At 36.1% G+C, this 23,379-nt stretch overlaps 1 protein-coding gene across 11 annotated transcripts in view; it reads left to right on the top strand.

Annotated features, from left to right (window-relative positions):
* The window catches only part of LOC120250083 (probable inactive protein kinase At3g63330), a 30,962-nt gene that overhangs the window by 3,172 nt on the left and 4,411 nt on the right, over positions 1–23,379 (top strand). For 8 of the 11 annotated variants that reach the window (XM_039258848.1, XM_039258852.1, XM_039258851.1 and 5 more), the window contains 14 exons: positions 115–373; positions 2,522–2,889; positions 4,205–4,281; positions 4,603–4,756; positions 5,564–5,750; positions 6,069–6,291; positions 7,801–8,265; positions 9,426–9,483; positions 16,149–16,236; positions 17,490–17,561; positions 18,892–18,975; positions 19,181–19,324; positions 19,937–20,018; positions 23,280–23,362. In XM_039258848.1, the coding sequence (XP_039114782.1) occupies positions 115–373; positions 2,522–2,889; positions 4,205–4,281; positions 4,603–4,756; positions 5,564–5,750; positions 6,069–6,291; positions 7,801–8,265; positions 9,426–9,483; positions 16,149–16,236; positions 17,490–17,561; positions 18,892–18,975; positions 19,181–19,324; positions 19,937–20,018; positions 23,280–23,362 (2,344 nt within the window). Of the gene's footprint in view, positions 1–114; positions 374–2,521; positions 2,890–4,204; positions 4,282–4,602; positions 4,757–5,563; positions 5,751–6,068; positions 6,292–7,800; positions 8,266–9,425; positions 9,484–16,148; positions 16,237–17,489; positions 17,562–18,891; positions 18,976–19,180; positions 19,325–19,936; positions 20,019–20,851; positions 21,207–23,279; positions 23,363–23,379 lie in introns of those variants that run through there. The other 3 variants (XM_039258850.1, XM_039258847.1, XM_039258855.1) reach the window with 3 other exon arrangements.

Raw genomic sequence — 23,379 nt, forward strand, 5'->3', positions numbered from 1 at the left:
TGACATGAGAAAGTTGATTGTTTATTTATTATTTTTATTATTATATAATTTTTGTTTACATCTCACTATCTAAATGACATTTCAAGAAGTATATTTACCACTTATTTCTCACAGTTAATTCTTCCAAGTTGAGGGCCCGAATTAGACGTAGAGCTACATATTCTGCCAAGAAAAATGGAAAGTTTAGGCCAACAAAGTTTGGAATACCAAGCTATCTTGTTAAGGAGCTTACCAAGGACCATCATCCAAGTAGAGATGATGAGAGGAATCGAGTAGAAGCTGCTGGTGGTTATGTTGTGGAATGGGCTGGTGTTTTCCGTGTCAATGGTGAGCTTGCTGTAACTCGTGCAATTGGTGATATGGCTTTTAAGAGGTAAAATTTTATTACTTTAAAAGTACAGTTTTTTTTTAAAATAATTTTAGAGCATTGGTGACATTAGTTTTTAAAATTAGCTAAATTTGTACGTTTAGGTGATCAGACCATTTTAACTAATGATATTAAAGTTGACCAGTTGTTCGTTTTCTTTTGAAAGGTGAATGATTGATTGATTATAATCATTGTGTATAGGCTTCTAAGAAGGGTTTGTGTAGGATGTGTATACAACCTCAAAACTTGAGGCAACCTCTCTAGCGAGTTAATTTTCAATGCCTAACAATCCTGCTGGAGAATATATATCTTTATCTATTACTTGGTTCCCAGTCCTTGTACATCTGGTCAAGTTTGTTCAACCAATCTCATTTCTTTAGATTATCATGAGCTTTTCTCTGATAGCTTTTGGTAACTTTATCTAAGAGCCTTTTTTACACTCTGGTATGCAATCCTTTAACAGAAATACTAGAAAGCATGATATGAGCTTTTGATTCATTCCTATGGTTTGTCCAGCCAGGACGAAGAGCTCCCTGCCATTAGGTCCAATTGCTGGTTGAATCCAAGGACATAGCTGAGCTGTGTATGACATGAATGCTCTTAAGGTCTTCGTGGTTTGGAAATGGTACTCCGTTGCAAAGCACTTTAATCCATATACTATTTTGGCAAATAGATCACTTTATCCAATTTTGAAACTTTAATTCTAGAGTCTCTTGAGGCGACCTGGAAATGAGGAAAGTTCTTACAGAAACGTTTCCATGAAATAAAAGTTGCTTTGGTAACTGATAACAAATAGTTATGTTTTGTTTTCTTGTAATCTCTTGAGCTAGCTAGGTATTTACGCTATACAGACATGCACCTAGTGATGATTTTCTCCAATATGATCTTATTATTATTATTTAATAGCTGATTGTTTTTATGCATAGAGACCAAAGTGGTTTTTCTTTTTGTCGTTTTAAGTTAATATTGTAACAGTCTCTATTGTTTTAATTTAGTTGTCTGATATAAATTGCAAATGTCATTTGGAGCTTGGATAGATTTCAATTAATTTAAAGGAGCCTTTAGTAGTTTTCCAGTTCTCTAATTCTGGCCTCGATGGTTTGAAAATGTATTCTGCAACTATATCTAATGATTATAGTTTTTCTTTTGTGTTATCATTATCTCTAAATTCTATTATTGGTTGGCTACTATCTTCCCCTTCTCTTTTTAAGTGTCTCACTCGTAAAATTTGGTCATGGAATATATAATTTGTACAACATATCTATGATCAAGAGGATCTTTCGAAGGGTCAATTATCTCAGACTCAAATCATTACTATTCAGGCAAGAAAATCTTCTTCAAGAAGGATGTCATCTGCTAAAGTTGCTTACATACACTGCGCAGGAACATATACATGCATTTATTTATATAAGGATATCTATGATAATACTTGCATTTATAACTGTCCATGCTGCATATATAGCTGCTACCTTTTCCATACATGTTGATTTTTAAGAATATGTGGTAGCAATATAACTCTAGATGATCATATGCTTCATAACTTCGTTGAATTTGGAAGGCACATTAATCATTTTTAATTTATCAAATATTAAATTGACAAATCAAGCCAATTATTCAAAACAGTATACTTTTTTGCTAGTTTTTCTAGTCATTTTGTAAGAAGGAAAACCCACAAAAGCTTCCTTTGGTTGGATGTTTGCTTTGATAAATTGCTGTGGCCTTCAAATAGTTATTGTTTATTGCCACTAGACATTTCATTATTTATTTCCAAAAATCCTTTTAGTGAAGCAACAAGGGAGACCTTTTTAACCTCCTTTTATGCACCATTCATTTTCTTTATGCGGTAGTTTCCTATGAAGAACTGCCTTGATGTGACTTTGATTTAGATTTTCTTTTTTTGGCTTTTACTACCAAAATCGTGTAGCTCACCACAAATTTTGAGTTGGACTTTCTGAATTTTATTTAGTGTATAAACTATCTGACCCCTATATCCTGCCCTAGAAATGACAAGATTGCCTTCTTTTCCCTGTCATGATGCATTGCTTTCGGATTGCTGGTTCTGATTCATGTCAGTACCTGTTTTTGACCTCATTTGTTGTTAATGTAATCTGAGGACACAATTGATGAAGTTTTTTTTCTCTTGACCATACTCAGCTATGGTGTCATATCCAGCCCTGAGGTGACAGATTGGCATGCAATAACTAGCAACGATAGTTATCTGGTTGTTGCGTCTGATGGTATCTTTGAGAAATTAACCACACAGGAAGTCTGTGATCTGTTATGGGACAGGGAGATGGAGGTTAATGTCAATTTAGAATTTGTTCCGGTGTTAGGCCAATCGTTGGCTGATTTCATAGTTAAGAGTGCTTTCGAGAGGGGCACTACAGATAACATGGCAACTATAGTTGTTCCGCTGAGATCCTTTGCTGTCCCCGGTGTGGTCCTGAAAGCTGGGTGTGGTCCAGAAGGATGCTTTGAGCGATCATCTCGTGGATCGGAAAAGTTTATACATGGAAATTCAGGTAAATGTTCTCTTGTGAATTGACTTGATTTCATTGCCAATTTTCTTACACTTACAACTTGTTGGTGCTGGCTTGCTATAATGCTGCATGTCACTGTGTGTCATGTAGATGGACTTAGTTGATAACTTGCCATAGTAGTTAATTATTGTTCAAGGAATTATGTTGAAAGATATGTATAATGTGTGTTCCCATTCCCATGATACCATGATAATGACTTAGACTTGAACCTTTCTACTTTTATTAACAATGGCTGCTGAGCCATTATCATATTTTCTTGTGATTTGTGTTGCATAAGTTATTAGTCAAGCTTGTAGGAAGCTCAGTGACCTGCACAACTATGACCAAGTTTATAACAGCTTCAACATGTGGCAAAAATGCATTATGAAGTATTATATATGAAGTAAAGCAGATGTGCTCAGGTTAGGCAATCATTTTGCATGTTATTGTGCAAAAGTTTACATATTGTTCATGATCAAACAGCCATGCCCACCTCTATTGGGAATGGTGATGCATGTCACATTAGATGGTGCTTTCTATGATCCTTGACTTGAGCGATAACTTATATGTCATATTTATATGGTTATTCTTTTCCCCACATTGGGGTAGGTGCCAAGATAGTGGGCATTGGGACTTCTTCTATGGTTGATGGTGATGCATGCTTGTTTACAACTTTAGATGGTTCTTTTATTTCCATTTATATGTTTACATGACAATTGCATGGCTATATTAACATAGTTGTACAGGGCACACTGTGGCATTTATTTTTTGAATGGAGTTAGTGGGATGCTTTTTGTAAAAATTGTTTGATGTATTGGGCTATCTAGATTGGTGGACTTCTTTCTGTATAAAAGGCCTTATTTAACAAGTTTGTTGCAGCGGTGGCCATGTATGCTGCTTTAGGTAGTTTTCTGGGGTAATTCTTTATGATTATTTATTGGGAGCCGGGGTGGTGGGATGGGCGCTTTGGGCGTTTTCAATTTTGATGTGTATAGTCAAGATACATCCATTAGCAAGCTATTGACACTAATCTAAGGAAGGTTCCCTAGTGGTAGATGGGATTCTTGGGCAGGCATAGTTTTTGCAAGCGTGATTCAAGAAGAACTCTAGTTGGATGCATTAAAAAATGTTATATGGAATTGAATTGTACTTTAATCGCCTATAGAATTTATTGTATGCCATAGGATTATGTTAACTTGGATCTCTGCGGTATTGTTGCATTGTTGTTGCACTTTTATCTTAATTGCTTTTTTTTGGTTGGATAACTACTTAAGATGGCCATTTGAAGCTCGTAGTTCATTTCTTATATTTTCTTCAGGTAATGATGCACCATGTACAAGTTTGATGCCAATGGAATATATTGACCAAATTATGCTAAAATTTAAGCGGTTGTTGGTATGTATAAGCTTCTTTTATCTACACCTGTGTTTATGGCAAACATAATTGGTTTTCTTTTTGCCTTTTTGATGGAGACTTGAGACCTTGGGTAAATTAATAACAGTACTCTTAGTCTTTACTGCTTGTATGTGCCACATACTTCATATTCTTCTCTTATTGTGTTTTGACTTTGTTATCATTGGGTATAACCTGAAGAACTTTTTCTATTCCTCAAGTTCTTTGTATGTTGAAGTAAAATGAGGAATTTTTTTTTGGTTACTTATTTGTTATTATATAGACATAGACTAACAAAATCTTCTGGTGATTGCTTTTCTATAGGTTGCAGCCAAATACAAGAGAGTTGGTTGCTTTTACCTATCTGAAAATCTCAATGAGACAATGGATTTTGCTTTTCAAGGCCCAAAAGGTTATCAAAAAGATGAAGTGCAAGACTTGTCTACTGCTTTACCAGCATCAGACAGAGCCACCTATAGTAAGTTTCATGCTTGGTTTTTATTGCTCAGTTAACTTTTTAAGATGAACATTCCGTAATATCTATAATAAGAGTTTTCTTAAAATAAGGAGGATTTAGATGTCTTCTCTATTGGTTTGCCAAAGTTGTTTCCTGCATACTCTTTTTGAGTCTTCTTTTTTAAGTATATCTCATTTAATCTTTATACCATTGACTGCACTGTGATCTGTTTGATAAACTTTACTGTGGATTTTGTTATCCTCTATTCATCTATATTGTAAAATTGATCAACAACTTCTTATCTTGCATCCAATCAATACACTTCTATAGAGCAGCTTTTGCTAAAATCCTAGTAGTTTTTTGAAAATTTGCTTCAGATACGAAACTTTGTAGATATTATTTTGAGTTGCTTGTTGCATTTTCATATAAACTATAAAATACTGGATGCACTTTTTTTGTTGTTGAAGTTTAAGAATCAAATGCATGGAAGCCCAATCTGAAGTTTGTCTACTTTTAGCATGGTTATTCTATAGGCTGTGACTACTGACGGAACATTATCATGGTCTGTTTTAGATTTGCCAAATACTTTATCTGAGGGATAATACATTTGCTTGTGCATTAATATTGGTGTTGTACCATTATCTGAATACCTAATTATTACTTTTTTGTTTCTTGTATTTTATTATTATTATTTTTTAAGTCAGTGGCCTTTTGAATATTATGTTTAGTTCTTCTGTTCATTTGGTGGCAGTGGCCAGCACAGTGCAATTCATTTGGTTAATTTTTTTAATATCTGTATTTATTTTGACTTATTCTGATGTCATTCAGTTGGAGGTGGATCTCCTGATTTATATGATGATCATAAATTTTGTTCTTTCATTGATATTCATCATGAGCCAAACAAAGGTCAATGTGCAAGTCCTGAAGTTTTTGCAAAACTTCTTGGTTTGCTTGATTCAATTCCTTATAATGAAACCATATCAGAATCAGTACAGCATGAAGTGCCTAACTTACGGTATGCATTTTTATATTATCCCATTCTTTGATATTCATTAATCGTTTGAATTGATAATAATAACAAGAAAGAACTACTCTCATATCAGACTTCTGTCCTTTTCCTCAGACTGTATTCATTCCTTATTCCAATCCCTCACATGATATTGATCAAATATTATTTCTCTAATCATTCAAACAAGACCTACTCTTTCTTACAATTTGTCTAATTCTCCTTTTTTGTGTTTGTAGAAGACATTTTTGTCTGTCACATTGATTAGTCACTTTTATGTCACAAAAGAATGGTCTTTTCTTAATCTTGTATTATCATGTTTATTAGGTATATACTAAAGAGAAGGTTTGACCGTGGATCATACGGTGAAGTATGGCTGGCTTTTCATTGGAATTGTTCCTATGATGTTGATATGCCAACGAAAATAAAGAAAAACCAATTCCATTCCTTCAGTAATTTTCGTCTTGATCAACATAATTTTAACTCAAGTGGAGAACCAAGCTTCGAGGATCCTAGTGATGGTAATTTTTTCATTTTGAAGCGCATAATGGTAAGTATTCTGGTGACGTGCTTATGCAATATATGTTTTTTCTTTTCCTTTTTTTTTTCTTTATTCTGCACTAACTTGTTGTTTGTGGTGTCTTATGCAATGCCATTTTATAATCTGGTTATCTTTTTCGGTGTTGAGTTCTTTGATGTGTAAAGCATTGCCAGATTACACCAACTTCTGTCATCTAAATTATGTTCGAGTCATATCCTGATTGAGTTTGCACAGAAATTGGAGATGCCATTTAAATTGAGGTTAATTAGCTCAGTGATTAAGTACTGATTAGCACCATAATAAGTAGAATAACGGTTGTAGATTCTAAATTCATTTGCTTAGATATGATAGTTAAATTGTTTCGCAATTTTATGGTTGGATTGGCAACCCAAGTAGAATAATTATGGTGGTTTGGAAATTGATTTGCTCAAATAACTTAATTAAGTTTTGGTTTTTTTTCCAATTGGAATTATTGTCTGTCTAATTTTCATTCAACAAAAATCAAGGACATCTTAATTAAATCAAGGTCTAGTTTTAGTGCACAAATGCAACTGGGATATGCAAATTATTTAGCACGAGATAGGTGATTGAAAACAATTTCATGCAAATAAATTAATAATTTTATCTTATTAGGAAGTGGCATTTGATTATCCTTATTCGTCTAAATGTTTTCTGCAACTTCTTAGTTTCAGTCTGTTTTTCCAAATGTTTTTTTACACTTTTTTGAATTGTGATCATTTAACTTTTAAGAATTAATAATTGGCTAAAGCCGAGTCATGCTTAACCTATAAGTACTTCCAATTGAGCATAAAGCTCTATTTGATCTATGATAATAACTTTGACTTTGAATAGCTTCCACTGTGAGGTATTTGTAAAAATAGCCGTTGTTTGGGTTAGTCAGCTCTCTCATTCAGCAAATGTAGACTGAGATTTTTTAGAAAACTCCCATACTGAGGCTGTTTGAATGTTGCTTATGGTGCTAAAAGGCCTTATCCTGGAAGCTTGGCAAAAACTCCTTACTTCTTGCGTATCAGAGGTGTGTCTTAAGGTTAGGGCTTAGAGATGGGTGTAAGAATATCAGAGATAATGGAAGAGTGGTGGGGTTTTAAAACCTTTAGCCATATTTACCAAATTGCTTGAGTTCAACAAGCGCAGGCTTCCTGTGCTGTTCATCTAACCTTGAAGACTTCTTAAAGAGGTTATACCTGATAGTTTACTGATTGTGCGTCCTGACAGATTAAACAGAGGTTGTTTTGATAAACACTTTGAAAATGAGTTCATTTAAAGAAGAAAAAATTTAAGCCCTGTGAAAAGAAATTCCTTTATAAATTGGCTCCATTTAACATCTTCAGTAACCAAGGAAAATCCAATGGTTGTTAGCCGTCTTGTTTGTCCCTAAAATTTTCCACTTATGCTACTTGTAGTTATTGCTTCTCAATATTTTGTTTGATCAGCTTGTTGATATTTAATTTAAGTCATTGAACTTTTAACCCTTGATTATTGGAATTTTATTGTTAGGTTGAGAGAGGGACTGCTGCTTACTTAAGTGGGCTGCGTGAAAAGTATTTTGGTGAAGTCTTCTTGAATGCGTCCTTGTCCCTAGGGAGCTCTATGGCTGCAAGATCATTAACCACCTTGCCAATAGAACTACGGTATGCTGGAGACTTTATCTTAGATCCTGCCACCACATTTCCTACAAATTACAGAACATTTAGTGGAAGCTATGAAGAAGGTCTGAATCATATAGCTCGGTATGTAGAGTCCTTTGAGTCGGACTCAAAGGAAATATGGCTTGTATTTCGGTATGAAGGGATATCACTATCAAAACTGATGTATACAGCCAAAGCAACAAAATTAACTGCCGCAGATGAAATGAACAGACAAGCAAGAAATATCCAGGTTTTACATCCTTCTGCTTGGTGGCATTGGTTGAAGACAACAGAAGCTGGAGCAAAGGAATTGCAGGATATCATTTGGCAGCTGGTATGCTATCATCATTTTTTTTCTTTGTCTTGACAGCACTCATTGAACATTGTTAAATTTAATTGAAGCATGCCAAATTTAATCTTCAGTGATAACCATGTTCCGTTGGATTAGTGAAGTCTTAAACCAACATGTAAGGCTGTGAGTGTTTGACATTTCTAGAGATGGCAACCTTTAAAGAATTACACAATAATGCAGTCTTACATTTGAGGTTTACTTCACAGATAAGTATTTTAGTACTTATTCAGTTTGTAGGGTGGGAGCAGCTTCTCCATAATTAGAAATAACATTTGAGAAAAGTTTATTTGTTGGGTTAATAAAGTTCAGGCAGTGATTTTTTTCTTGAATTGAAACTTTAAGCAGCTGTATCAGGGTATGAATATGACCAACTTAAGCATCTTAGAGCTATCAAACACATGACATGAATACATTCTAAACTGTTATATGTTTGGAATTTGTTGGATATTTTCTCAACTTTCTTTGCATCCTTGTCAACCATGAGATCTGCTATTTTTTAAGACCAAAACATTATTTTTATGCATTCATTGGTTTGTTGTGTGTTTTGGTTTATGTCTTTGAGGAGAAAAGGGTGTGAGTTTAGATTGCAGAGAACACATGGTTAATGCATGTTTGTTATTTTGTACCCATCATACTGTGCTTGAGATTGTCTTAGGATGGTTATATATTATTATTTGATTTCCCCATGCCTTTGCATCTTCCAAATAATCTGTGCACATTCCTAATTTTTAGTAATCTGTAATGATTTGAATGTATTGGAATAGTTTGGAGATACAAATAGCATAGAATGTGTTGACTGTGACAATAGTCTTGAACCATTTCATCTATTAATATTAGTTAGTGGCTTATGAAGAGCTAGTGAATCTCTAACGAACACCACTTTAAAGCAATTAAAAACCTTAATTAACATTCTAAAATATTTCTTGAATGAGTTTAAAAAAAAAATTTCCTATGCAAGCTTTTTTTATAATAGTATTTGTCTTTGTGGAGTTCTAGATATTTGAAGAAATTTAACTTCTATTTTATAAATGCATTCTTGGAGTTAATGATGTCATCTAATGTTTTGCAATAACTAAGTGTAGCTTAAATTCTATTACATCATCTTTGTATGCTAATGGTCTTTCATCTGTACCTGTATGCAGTTAATGGCTCTCAAATCATGCCATGATCGTAATATCACACATAGGGATATTAAGCCTGGTATAGAGAACAACCTTCAATATTCTTGGATTTTATTCAAACTTCAGTTTTTTATTATCTGATTACCTAGCATGTTTTAATTTTTAACTTTATTATTGATATCTTATTTATACCTGTATTTATGTTTCTCTCATGGTTCAGTTATAGATAGGAACAAAGTTTAACATGAAAATGACGTCGTTTTGAATTTGCTGCCAATTTACTCTTTTAATATTGGCATGTTTGAACTTTTTACTCTATTATTGATATCTTATTTATACCTGTATTTATGTATCTCTCATGGTTCAGTTATAGATAGGGACAAAGTTTAACATGAAAATTAATTTGTTTTGAATTTGCTGCCAATTTTCTCTCTTAATATGTGTGCTTTTATATGTTTATATATTGTTTCATTTAACATAGGACCAGTCTTTTGCTTTTCTAGATATACTCTTTTTAATTTGTAGCCTTATATAATTTAGAGATTAATCACCTCGGTCTTGTGTATCAGTAATTGCATTAGATTTCTAGTGCATGATTTTTCAGGTTATGGTGGAAATTAATTTTAATTCTTTAAGTGCTTGTTTGGTATGAAGCGGGGAAGTTACAGTGTGAGCTTAAGGCACCTTTGTTTGTTTGGTATCGTGAGGATAGGAATATAAACTATAACATAATTCTAACACTCCCCCTCAAACTGGAGTATATATATCGAGCATGCCCAGCTTGTTGCATAGATTACTAAAGACTTTAACATTTAAACCCTTGGTGAAGATATCCGCCAGTTGCTCAGACGACTGGGTATATGGCGTAGAGATGACTCCCTTCAGTACCATATCACGAATATAGTGACAATCAACCTCCACATGCTTGGTACACTCATGAAATGTTGGATTATTTGCAATGAAGATGGCGGCCTGGTTATCACACAACATCTGCATAGGTATTGTGATAGGGAATCCCAACTCAGATAGAAAAGACTGCACCCAAACCATCTCACAAGCTGTCTGTGCCATCGATCTGTACTCCTGCTTCTGCACTCGATCTCGAAACCACATTCTGTTTTTTTCTTCGCCAAGTAACAAAGTTTCCACCGACATACTTATAGAAGCCTGACGTAGACTTTCTGTCCCCTCTATCACCAGCATAACCCGAGTCAGAATATGCTACAACGTCTAGGTGACCATGATTCTTGTAGAGAAGACCTTTGCCGGGAGCTCCTTTAACATATGCAAGAACCCTCAGAGTACCCTGCCAGTGAACTTCTCGTGGCTCATGCATAAACTAACTTAGGAGTCCAACTGCGTAACATATATCAGGACGAGTAACAGTTAGATAAATGAGCTTGCCAATCAGACGTCTGTATTGACCAAGATCTTTGAGAAATGGGGAAGATGTCTCCCAAAAGGGTGGTGACTGCTTAATAGGTGTACTCTCTGGTTTACAACCCATTAAACCAGTCTCCTCAAGTAAGTCCAAAGCATACTTCCGCTGTGAGAGCGTCATTTTTCCTTTGGCATATGCAAACTCAATACCAAGGAAGTATCTGGGTCGTCCCATGTCTCGTGTAACGAAATATTTCATTAAATGCTCCTTAGTTCTCTGAATGCCCTGGCGATCGCTACCCGTCAACAAGATGTCATCGACATATACCGCAAGTACAACACAACCAGATGAAGTGTTCTTATAGAACACAGAATGATCCACATTACACCTGCGAAAACCATCTGCAATTGCAATTACACTAAATTTGTCAAACCATGCACGAGGACTTTGTTTCATACCATAGATCGCTTTCTTGAGCTGGCAGACTAGATTCTCCCCTTGAGCGACATACCCCGGGGGTTGTTTCATAAACACTGTCTCAACTAAGTCTCCATAGAGAAAGGCATTCTTCACATCAAGTTGACAGAGTGCCCATGATCGATTCATAGCTACTGATAGTAGAATGCGAATGGAATTCAGACGAGCAACTGGTGAAAAAGTCTCAGCATAATAAACACCATAAGTCTGAGTAAAACCACGGGCCACCAACCGGGCTTTGTAGCGATCAATTGTATCATACGCTTTGTGCTTGGCAGAGAAGACCCATCGGCAAGTGACGACGCTGGTATCAGCAGGGCGAGGCACAAGCTCCCATGTACCACGAGATCTCAAGGCTTCCATTTCCTCATCCATTGCCGTTTGCCATTGTGGAAGCAAACGTGCATCCTGGTAGTTCCTGGGAATTGACTCAGCAGACAAGGAAAGAGCAAATGTGCGGAAGGACGGGTGAAGATTATCATAAGAAACAAAAAGGGAGATGGGATGTTTAGTACAAGAACGAATACCTTTGCGAAAGGCAATGGGAAGATCAAGAGACGGATCTGCATGGTCCGGGGAGAGGACCGGAGGGGGCGGAGCTTGCGGTGGTACACGTTGGCGTCGATAATAAACCTGTCCAAAACGACCATCATCTGTATCCAATAGAGGAGGCGTCACACTAGGCATAGGCACAGGCGGAGGGACCGAAACAGGGATGGGGAAAACAATATCAGATGACGTAGTTAACATATCGTGAGAAACTGAGTTAGAAAAAATGATTGAGACTCAAAAAACGTGACATCCATAGATACATAATACTTCCGACTAGTCGGATGCATGAAACAACCGGTATCCACGTTGGGTGCGAGAATAACCAACAAAGACACATTTAAGCGCACGCGGGCGCAACTTGTCCAAACCAGGAGTTAAATCCTGAACAAAACCAACACAACCGAAAACACGAGGGGATAAGTGAAACAACTCGGTATCAGGTAGAAGACGACGTAGAGGAACCTCTCCCCCTAAGGGTGCAGAAGGCATACGATTAGTAAGATAGATTGCGCTTAAGATAGCATCAAACCACAAATACATAGGAACATTACGCTCTACTAAGAGAGTGCGTGCAACATCCAAGATGTGACGATGCTTTCTTTCAGCAACTCCATTTTGTTGAGAGGTGTGTGGACAGGTGGTTTGATGAATAATCCCAAAGGACGCACACAAAGAATTTACAGCAAAACAGACAAATTCTAAAGCATTATCGGTGCGAAGACATTTGAGAACAGTGGAAAATTGATTTTTTATTTCCAAAATAAATTTTTGAAGGACATCAGCAATAGACCGACGGTCTTTTAACAAATATACCTAAGACACTCGGGAAAAATCATCAAGAAACACAACATAGTAACGATGACCAGAAATAGACGCGACCTTAGAAGGTCGCCAAACATCACAATGAACTAAATCAAATATCGATCTACTAGACACTAGAGTAGAACGCTTAAAGGTAGCACGATGATATTTACCCAACTGACACGACTCACATTGAAACGACTCGACCCGAATCCTAGGCAAAGTTTGCTGAAGACGACTAAGAGAAGGGTGACCCAATCTACAGTGCCATATGAGTGATGATTCGGAGTCAGAAACAGATGCTGCTAAACCACGAGGAATATCATCACTCACCAACGTATACACGCTGTCACCACGATTACGCCCCAAACCAATCCTCTTCCCTGTCTGCAGATCATGAAAAATACAGTGAAAAGGGAAAAATGTTACACTACAATTCAAATGTTTGGTGATCACAGAAACGGATAGCAAGTTGACAGCAAATTCAGGTACGTAAAGAACATCATTTACTCTAAGCTGAGAGGAAGCCTGCACAACTCCCTCTCCGGACACTAAGCACGATCGCTCTATCTGGCATTGCCACAAAACGAAAAAGCAGATGGAGAAAGATTTTTGATTTGTACTCGCTCATGTGAGAAGAGGCCCGAGTCAATAATCCGAGAACTCGTCCCCGGAAGCAAGAAAGGCATTACCGAGGAAAGTAAGAAGAGACGTGGTGTGAGATGTTGTACCAGAGTCAGCTGGAACCGTGCAAGGTCGACTGAGAGATAGTGGCAAACTGCTCGAAAGACTAGAAGTGGGTGACGGATCGACCACCTCGGTACTAGCATTGGCCACTGCCGGGCGAGCATGCTTATCCCAACAGCGATCCTCAGTGTGGCCTGGCCGTCGACAGAAGATACACAAATCTATTCCGAGAATCACCACGGCCAGCTCCTCGACCACCACGAGAGGAGCTTTTACCACCACGCCCACGAGAAGCTAGCAAAGCGGACTGATCAGAGGACACAATAGGCGATGGAGATGTGGATGTAGAAGATAGGCGAAGCACGCGAGCATAAACAGCAGCAAGATCAGGCGTTCGCTCGGAACTCAGAATAGAGCCCTTCACCTGGTTTTGCATCTTAAGAGGGAGCCCGGAAAGATATGCGATGACTGCAACTTCATTCTGGTAACGACGAAGGGTGGCCAGATCAAGAACTAATGTCTGGTAAATATCTAGCTCATCCAACAGGCTACGGATGTGAGTGAAGAATTGAGGGACGACGATCGACCTTGACGGGTTGTAAACAGTTGCTCATACAACTCAAAAACACGAGAGATATTATTTTCATTTCCATATGTCAATTTGCGCATCTCCCAAATTGCTTTTGCAGTAGTCAACATCACCACACTTCGGGCAATATCCGGCTCCATACTACCGGTCAACCATGAACGCTCTGCAGCATCCTCAGCAAGCCAATCAGCATACTTGGCATCCTTCGAGTCCGGCGGATTTGCCGTGAGGTACGATGATTTCTTATGAGCCATAAGGAACTGCTCAAAACTCTTTGCCCAAAAAACATAATTCCTCCCATCCAACTTTTGCGAGGTACAATGGAGATTCTTAACTAAAAAATCATGAGACGAAGACATGACGACGACAAGACAAATCCTTCAGCAACAAGACAAGGGCATTACTGGTGAGGGCTGAAGAACATCACCAGGTGCCCATAGACCAACGAGAACGGCAAGAGATGAACGGCGGCTGGCGGTAGAGGTGGCGGTGGTGGGTGGAAGGCTAGGATTTGGAGTGGCGGTGGCGGCGGCTAGGGTTTAACCCAGAGCTCTGGTACCATGTGAGGATAGGAGAAATAGTTTGTATATTACATTAGTAAAGGAGTACAAGGATATATATAGAGAAATATTAGGGTTTTGTGATATGGGCCCAAAATGACCCATTAACCAAATATAAACTATAACATAATTCTAACAGGTATGATGTAAGTAGCTTTGCAACATTTTGCCTTTTTTGTTTGGTATAATGCAAGTAATATGTTAATAGTAAAAATCTAATGTGGCAACTTGTAGAGTGAGTGTAACAATCATGGTAAGCGTAGGTGAGGTTACACTAACCTTTTTTAGTGTTTTAAAGTTGACAACTGACATCTAATAGCTATTTCTACAATAGTTTTTGTTATTATTTTTGTATAGGGCCAACCGGCCAACACTTAACTATTAACTCACTGCATTGAATACTTGGGTTTACTATGAATCTTGTCACATGATGATCAGAATATACCATTTGGAAAAATATAACTTTTCAAACAAGAAGTTAGATAAATAAAAAGATCATAGAAACAAAATTAGTATGGCCAGAAGCCACTTACATGCAAATTAATTATTTCATCCCACCAAACATCAAAAAAGAAGCCACTTGCATTTAAGTGGACTTACAATACACCATGCCCTAAAAGGCTCGTTGCCATAGGTTATTACTCTAGTCTATTTGAGCTTCTTCTCTTTTTGGAGATAAATTGGCTAATATCGTCAAACCACTACAAATTTTGTGATTTTTCCTGTCCAAGTTGAGATTATTCCTGCTAGCACATCATTTCTGTCCAACACATGGAATTCTCTTTTCAATTGATCGACAAATTATGTTGTAGAAGTAGTGTATTACTTGCATGACATTGAGCTGTAGTCATTATACCTTGATTGATTATATGAAGGTATTGCTTGCTTTTGTATAAATTTCCTTTGAGCTTCTACATTTAGCTTTGTAACGTTTCAGCTTAAAGAATGCATTTCTTCAAGTTGATATTCCATGGAACTTTACTAGCCATTGCCCAGGTTATTATTCATTCTTTATGGGAGTGATATGATTTTGTGTTCCACTTGATCTTCTTCAGCCATTAAAAATTAGTATAGGACTTCTGGAATTTAGAAACCCATGCTGTGCTCACTAAGTATCCGGTAGATTTGTGGGTTTTTATTTCCGACATGTTCTCTAATGGTTGAAGAATGGTCCAGAATATTGCCAAAGATGCTTTAAGAATATTGGAAATTCGGAATATTTGATAGTACTGCAAGTTTATGTTTCCTTGGAAGAAATGAATGGATGTATATGTGTCCCCATTATTTTCTTAGAAGTATTTGAGATATTAATGTAAGCAAGGATAACAAACTCTTAGATGCAAAGCAAACCAAACCAAAAATAGATCACAGAATAGAACCAGAAATTCGTTGATGGATCTAAAAACTCAAAATTAGTCATCAAATTACAAGATAGATGGCACCATACTCTTTTGAAGAAAACGTAAGAATTAGGGTCACCAGCATAACCTCAGAAGACTGCCACTTAATTAGAATAAACACCTATAATAAGTGATATACATTGAAATGACTACGCATTATCAAATAGGACTACTTTATCAAAAAGGTGTGAAAGTTTTACTTGAGTAGGTAATCTGGTTTTCTGTTGATTTCAAGAAAGTGATGTATTTGAATCATGTGGTGCTTTCCTGACAAAAACACTCATCTTTCATTGGAAGAGAACATGATAATATGTTTTGAAGATATGGAAACTGGGAAATGCCTGCAAGAAGCCCCAATGGGAGGAAAACAATATCGTCTCAAAATGTATGCTATTCTACTTCGTATTTTAACCATTCAGTTGATCTTTTATGTTCAATATAGATTAGATATTATTTCTGTTTTCAGTATATATTTGTATTATCATCAAACAATTGAGAGTTAAATGTCAGAAATATAATACTTGATTACTATTCAAACATTATCTATGAACAATTTATTTATCATTAATCCTATTTAGACCTGTAGTGTGACATAACCATTCGAGAGCAATTTTTCTTTGTAAAATTGCAAGGCCAGGTAGTGGTTCCTGAAAGTGTGTTTCAATGGATGTAGAGGTAGACAGAACAAAAATAGGAACAGTATAGAGAAACTACCGGACTTACTGTATGATATAAGGTGTACAAGATGAAAAGAACATTACTTTTAATTTGATAGCTTATCACAAATACTAAATTACTGGTAAGGTTTAACATCTGTGTATACAACATAAGAGATGCTACCCACTTCGTTCTTGCCTCCCATTGGTGCATGATTATGACAACAGAAATCTGAATTAAGTATTGTCACAATGACTATAAGTTATGCAATAGAAAGCCAAATGTGTATCAAATAGGGCATGATGGGTTTCATCTGTGTTAACTTGATGTGTGTTGTCACAAGGGCATTTGGTGTATGCGGCTAGGTTCTTATTTAGCTCATTACTAATGGCTCACCTTGTTTTAATTTGCACTAATCCATGTGTACAGTGATGAACTTACAAGCTTTCTATGATGATGCTGGAATAACTTTGGTGTAAGCTTGCTTTGATAAGCCTAGATGAATGCCAGTTTGGAATTTTTTATTATAACTCACTTGTAGATAACTCAGCTTTTATGGGCCTTGTTTCTAGTGGCAGGACAAAGAGAGACCATTTAAATGGTTCTGTCTGCCCAGTAGGTGTATGTAACTCAACATACTAGATGGCATGGTAATAATACGCCTTATTACAGTCATCCTTTTTGACAACTTAGCATTTAGTTCTCGAGACTGAAGGTTTCATTCCGGTACTCTAGTCCCTCTTTAGTGCATCTTAGTTGGAGGAGAGTGAGTGCAGCCTACAAAATTTTTGTAGTTTTTTGTGATATATCTTTAAGTTGGACTGTTGACACTCGTCATTAATTTGAGTACAATGAAATGTAGTTGATTACGCAAATTGGATCCAACTGACTATTACAGGCTTCTATTATCATTCATTTGTGACTAGGATAGGAAATGTCATTTTGCTGATTCTGAAGCTGACAAATCCTTGGATTCTTTAGGCGGATTATTGACTTCGGCAGTGCAATTGACGATGTCACTCTGAAATATATGTATGGATCTGGGCCCACTAGGTACAACTTTTATTTATTCAAAGAAGCTCTTTACTCTGAAACTCGTATGGAAACAATATCAAACCCAATTTTTTATTGTTACTTCCTTCTAGATATACTTATATAGTTATATTCTTGTTGTCATCATAAAGTGGAAAGGCTTTCCATCCCACTGTTAATATTTATTTCTCAGTGAAGTCAAATCTACACTAGCTTTTCCTTTTGATATAAATTATTATTGTGCAGATGTTAAAAGTTCCTTGGTGGATTTCCTTTTACTTTGGCAAGTACACTATGTTAATGCAATCCAAAATAAGTGAACGAAACTATTGAAGAATAACATGTAATATTTGAACCAATAGAACACTAAAATACAATTGAGGTACAACTCTTTTTAAATAAGAGTAGGATTAGGGTTGCCTAAACTTTACCAAGAGCCATTGATACCCTTGTACTTTAAACATATATTATTATTCTTCTTTTAACACACTGTGGGTCACTGAAATCCCTTCATGAAGTGTTTCTTTTATTAGACAAGATGAGCTTTCAATTGCAAATACTTAACTTTTCTTCATTGGTTGACTTAGATTTCATCAGCCAAACACAGGTAGTTCGTTGAAGTGGTGAATTTTCAGATAATTTGGTGAAGGATCTAATTAGTAATCAACTGAGTTAATTCATAATAGGGTTGAGTAATGCAATTATTATGTTAACAAAACCCTCTTAATGTACTTGACTGAAGCTGGTTGACGTGTGAGAGTTAATTTATAGTCTCGTGATACTCCAATACGAAGGGCATGCACTGCTGTACTCCCATCATCTGGTTTGCACCTAGTCTAGTGTCTCCTGCTTCACAATGCACATGTGCTGGCTCACTTATCCTCCTGGCAGATACATGCTCAACTATTTGGCCATCACATCTTTATCTAGGCAGATCAGGGTACCATAGCATGTTTAACTGTTAAATGGCTTGGTATGGGCTAGGTAATGCTGGTGGAGGCTTTGTTCTTGGCCATCAAAGTAATGGCCCCTTCTAAGCCATCTAGCTGCTCTTGCGCCGCTGGTTCCACAAAAGACCCTTCTCCATGGTTGCTTCCGAGCAGTGGGCTGCTAAACAACCTGATACAAATGTGTAGGAGTCCACTAGATACCACTCATGAAAAACCAGAAGCATGTAATATACGACCCTAAGCAGCTTTGTTGCTTCTCTAATTAGGCCAAACATCATTATGCTGTACCACTATGATGTAATTTTTATGCATTAAGCTTCCACTACAGTTTTCATATATTTAACAACATGAATTTTTAATATGATTTGGGATTGTAACTGTCAATTTCTTATGGTATCCAGATCTGAGCAGACGTATGAGTACACTCCTCCAGAAGCTCTTCTCAATGCTAGTTGGTTTCGTGAGCCTAAGAGTGTAACATTAAAGTTTGTGACAATATTTTTTCTCCGAATACCTTTGCTTGACACATCCAAATATTATATATAATTCATCTGAAACAGTGAATTAATGTTCTTATTCTATCAACTACTTTTCAATCACAAAGATCCTAGAAATTAGTTTGTTTTATTAAGTGTTTTTCATTTTTTGAAAATTTTATATTGAACTACTATTGCTATGCTATTTTCGCAGGTATGATATGTGGAGCGTGGGAGTTGTAATTTTGGAGTTGATTTTAGGGTCACCTCATGTTTTTCAAATTAGTGATCGCACTCGTGCTCTACTTGATAAGCATCTTGAGGGCTGGAGTGAGCATACAATAGAACTTGCTTACAAGTATAGCTTTATTTCTATTGCATTAAATTCGCAATCTTTTACTGCTTTATAACAGCTATTATGTTATGTTGGCTTTCAATGGTTTATAATTAGATCTACTCATGGGCATTTCATTAGTTTGAATCCATGCACGTAGTCTAAAATTATGAATAAATAAGCAGTGGGCTTTTTGCTGTTTTGAGCGTGTAGGTTTCCTGACCCCAGAACTGTGATACTTTCACACGTGACTATCCTGGCAATGTGCATTTTTTTTTTTTTGTTGACATTCACTGTACTTGAAGTTTATGATGTAGATAATCCTGCTAGCCCAGATATTTTGAGAGCTTGAATGATCCCAAATGTCATACCAGTTAAATGTGTTCAAGAATATCAAAAGGTTTAATAGAATATTTGGGATTTTAACCATCAAAGATGTTACATAAGGATATCATATTATTCTCTCAGAAAATCAACTCAATCCCCTAGTCTACAAGACCCGTTCATTCAGTTGGCTGTTGTGAAATAATGTTTTTAATATGTAATTATCTGTGTGAATTTCATCTAGAATTATGAGTGATGGTATTTGGAAAATGTATAATTTTGTTGATTGAACTGTTGGCATCACTGTACCAGACTTCGATCATACATGGAAATGTGCATATTGATTCCGGGGATATCCTCACAGCATCATCAAAATGTGAGGAGAGATGATCCTGTAAGAAAAAAATTTTCCCTTTTATCATCTTTATTATTATTTTGTTATCTTTATTTATGGCTTGGCATATCTGATGGGGACACATTACATTATCATGTTTGATCAGGAGGTCAGAAACTGGTAAGTGTTGAATCGATTTGACTGCTTACGTATCTATATGATGACTTTTTTTGTGCATTTTACACGTTTGTAGATATTGGAAAATTTGAGTTAATTGGTTTAGTAAACTTTTCTGGTAGCAATGCGGGAGTGTCCAATCACAAATCCTATTGAACTTGTACATCAAAGTCTGTAAACACAATCTGTTTACTATGTTATGGCCCAGAGTTGTCAAGGCACGCCTAGGCGCTAAGGCGCAGCGTTATCCATAATAGGCGCTTTAAGTTTGTCAGGTGAGGCGCCTTCAAATAGGCGCATGCTTTTTTACATTTTTAGAGCATTTTTTGTGCCTTGAAAAAATGCTAAAAAGACGTGTCTGATTGAAATTTACTGTTGATTATCTATTTTTGTGTTTTTTAATTAGTTTTTAGGGTGAAAATCAAAGGGTATATATTTAATGTTGTTTTAGTAAATAGTAAATTTGTAGAATAAGGTGCTAGCCAACCACCTATGTTTAATTTGACCTTTTGAATATTATCCATCCGTTGGATGATTAGGAGTTAGAACTTAGAACTTAGAACTAATTGGACATTTAATTTTAAAGCATTTTTTTTCGTTTATATATTATATAATTTATTATATTATATATAATTTTATTTATTTATATGCGCCTTATTTCACTTGGGAGAGTTTTTATTTATTTTTTATTTATTTTGGTGTGCCTTGGGCCTCAGGCGTTATAAAGGGCTTAGGACCTAGAGTGCGCTTTGGATCCTTGGCAACACTGTCATGACCAAAAACAGAAGTATTATTTGATTACTTCAAAAGAGGCCAAAGACTTGGGAAGAATCACCAGGAGAGAGTTTAATCACCATTACCTAGGGAGACTTTCTGAGTGCTTCAGTAATTTGTCTTGCAATAATATAACATTATTTTTGTTATGATATGTGAAGAAGAACTTGCTTGATAATATTGAAGGGAAACCCTGGCTTATTGAAGAAGCAGAATTCCAACATAGGTTCATGTGTATCTTTAAATTATGCAGAGAAGGCTCTGCAGTCAGCAATAGTATTCAAGGAAAATACACGGGTAAGGACGCTATCACATAAATGGTTTTATTGTGCAGAGATGTAACTGAGGAGCATCTCACTTTTAGACATCAAATATTACTTTACTGACTTCCAGGAAACCTTACTGTGATTTTGTTGGAATGTGGCGGAAATTTCAGGACATCACTGAAAGATCCGGACTCACTGGTCAACCTTAGCTCTCACTGGTCAACCTTAGCTAAGCTTTGCTCAAACTTCAGAATCTGTAAAATAAATTCAAGCTATTGGATTTCAAGTTTAAACTGTAGATAGGAATACAGTCTTTTGCCTTCTTTTAAGGAAAGGTTCTAATCAATCTTTTCTTTTCTTTTTCCTTTTTTTTAAAAAATTTAATTTGGAGTACCTTATGATCTAAAAGGAGGCGTTTATGAATGGCTGATGTTTATTGACTTGTATGGATATATGCCATAGATGGCACTGAGGAGATAAGTTTTGCCTGCAGTATTTTCTATCTGAGATCATCCTATATTCATCCATTTAAGCTGCAAGTAACTTAACAATAAATGTGATACTGGAATTGTTTAGTATGAATGTAACTCAAAATCAGATGAGCTTGGTGCATATGAATGAATGCAAGCTTTCAGAACAGTTACATAAAATCTGGACATATTTTAAGTCAAATGATAATGCGTTCAAAGTATTATATCTTTGTAGTTAATATGAAGTCAAAGTAACATTACATATACAGTCACAACCTCCCGAGGGGATGTTGCTTGGATAGTTTTATGGTTATATTTCTGTCTCCTTAACTATCATTATCTGTTTTTTGGCATAATTTGTTTTCTGGCATCACGTTTCATTCGTATAGTTTTATATGGATCATTTATGAACCATTGGTTATTGTGCATTACTTATCTTTTCTTCTGCTTCCAGAAATTCTGTTCTTTTACCTTCAGTTTGTTTACAATCAGTAGTCTTAAAGAATTAAATCAATTCTTTGTTAATCAAAACATCTGTCTATGCCATTCTATGACTTCATATTCTTGACTTTGTAATGATAATGACTTGATTTCATTGGCATTTAGCATCTTTACTATCCATAGAATGCTCTTTGTTCTCCTACTTTGTTTGAGCTTTGCCATAAAATTGATGCAAGTCTTTTAGTGATCTTTGGTAGAGATTAGCTGACTAGGCAGTATTTTGGTACGATTTGTATTTCATTTCTATCCGGTAAGATAATCTCTCTTCCCTATGGCTATGCCACTTATGAGACAATCCACCGTGTAAGTAACTGGATGCAGAGCACCTCATACAGTTAAAAATACATATTTTTCTTCTAGCTTCCTTTATTTAAAGAAAAAAAGGCATGACAAACATTTTAGGTATGCAATGGTTATATAATAATCATACTTGTAACCATAGTTATTAAAGATGCACCTCAGCCGCAAGGCTTCCTAGGCTCCAGCCTAGATGCTTTGGAGCCTTGAGGAGGCATGACATAAAGAGTCTCCGCGCACCCCAGGCGCAAGGCTCCCTAGGCTCCGACCCAAACGCCTTGGAGCTTCGAAGGGGTGTGATATTAAAGATTCGCCTTAAGGTGTGCGTCTTGTCCCGAGGCTTTTTTCAGTTTTTGAGAGCTGGATAAATATGAGCTATTAGATGATCATCCAAATTAAATCTCTATCCATAAAGACAAAAGGTTTCTTTAAGTTTTTAAGAATATGTTAGTGATTAAGATCTCCTAACATAATAGTATTTCTTAGTAGAAGCATAGTGGTAATAATAGTGTTAATATGTTTTTGCTATGTTGATTATATGTTATTTCACTCTATACATGTTTTACCCGAGTTTGAACTTTTTAAACTTTGATTTTTCTTATTTTATGAAATTTTAGTATGCATTATGAATTTTATGAATTTTTTAAGTTTGTATAAAAAAAAAAAATTGTCTTGCTTCTGAAAAGTGTGTGCTTGTGCCTTGCACCTGGGCGATTTGACCCCTTAGCACCTTGGTGGGCGTTATGCTTTTAATAACTATGCTTGTAACATATCATGGGAAATTATTAGTTCATTACTTAGTGATTCATATATTCTGATGTAAGTTTGTAATGCAGAGAAAGGTTTGGCCAGCTTCCTGGAAATGCTCAGAAGAGTCTTTCTCACATCAAGTAAAGAGCAGAGATCCTCTTGGGCTAGGGTTAGTGACAAGCATTT

Source organism: Dioscorea cayenensis, chromosome 19 (genome assembly GCF_009730915.1).
Source record: "Dioscorea cayenensis subsp. rotundata cultivar TDr96_F1 chromosome 19, TDr96_F1_v2_PseudoChromosome.rev07_lg8_w22 25.fasta, whole genome shotgun sequence".
Taxonomy (NCBI): Eukaryota; Viridiplantae; Streptophyta; class Magnoliopsida; order Dioscoreales; family Dioscoreaceae; genus Dioscorea; species Dioscorea cayenensis.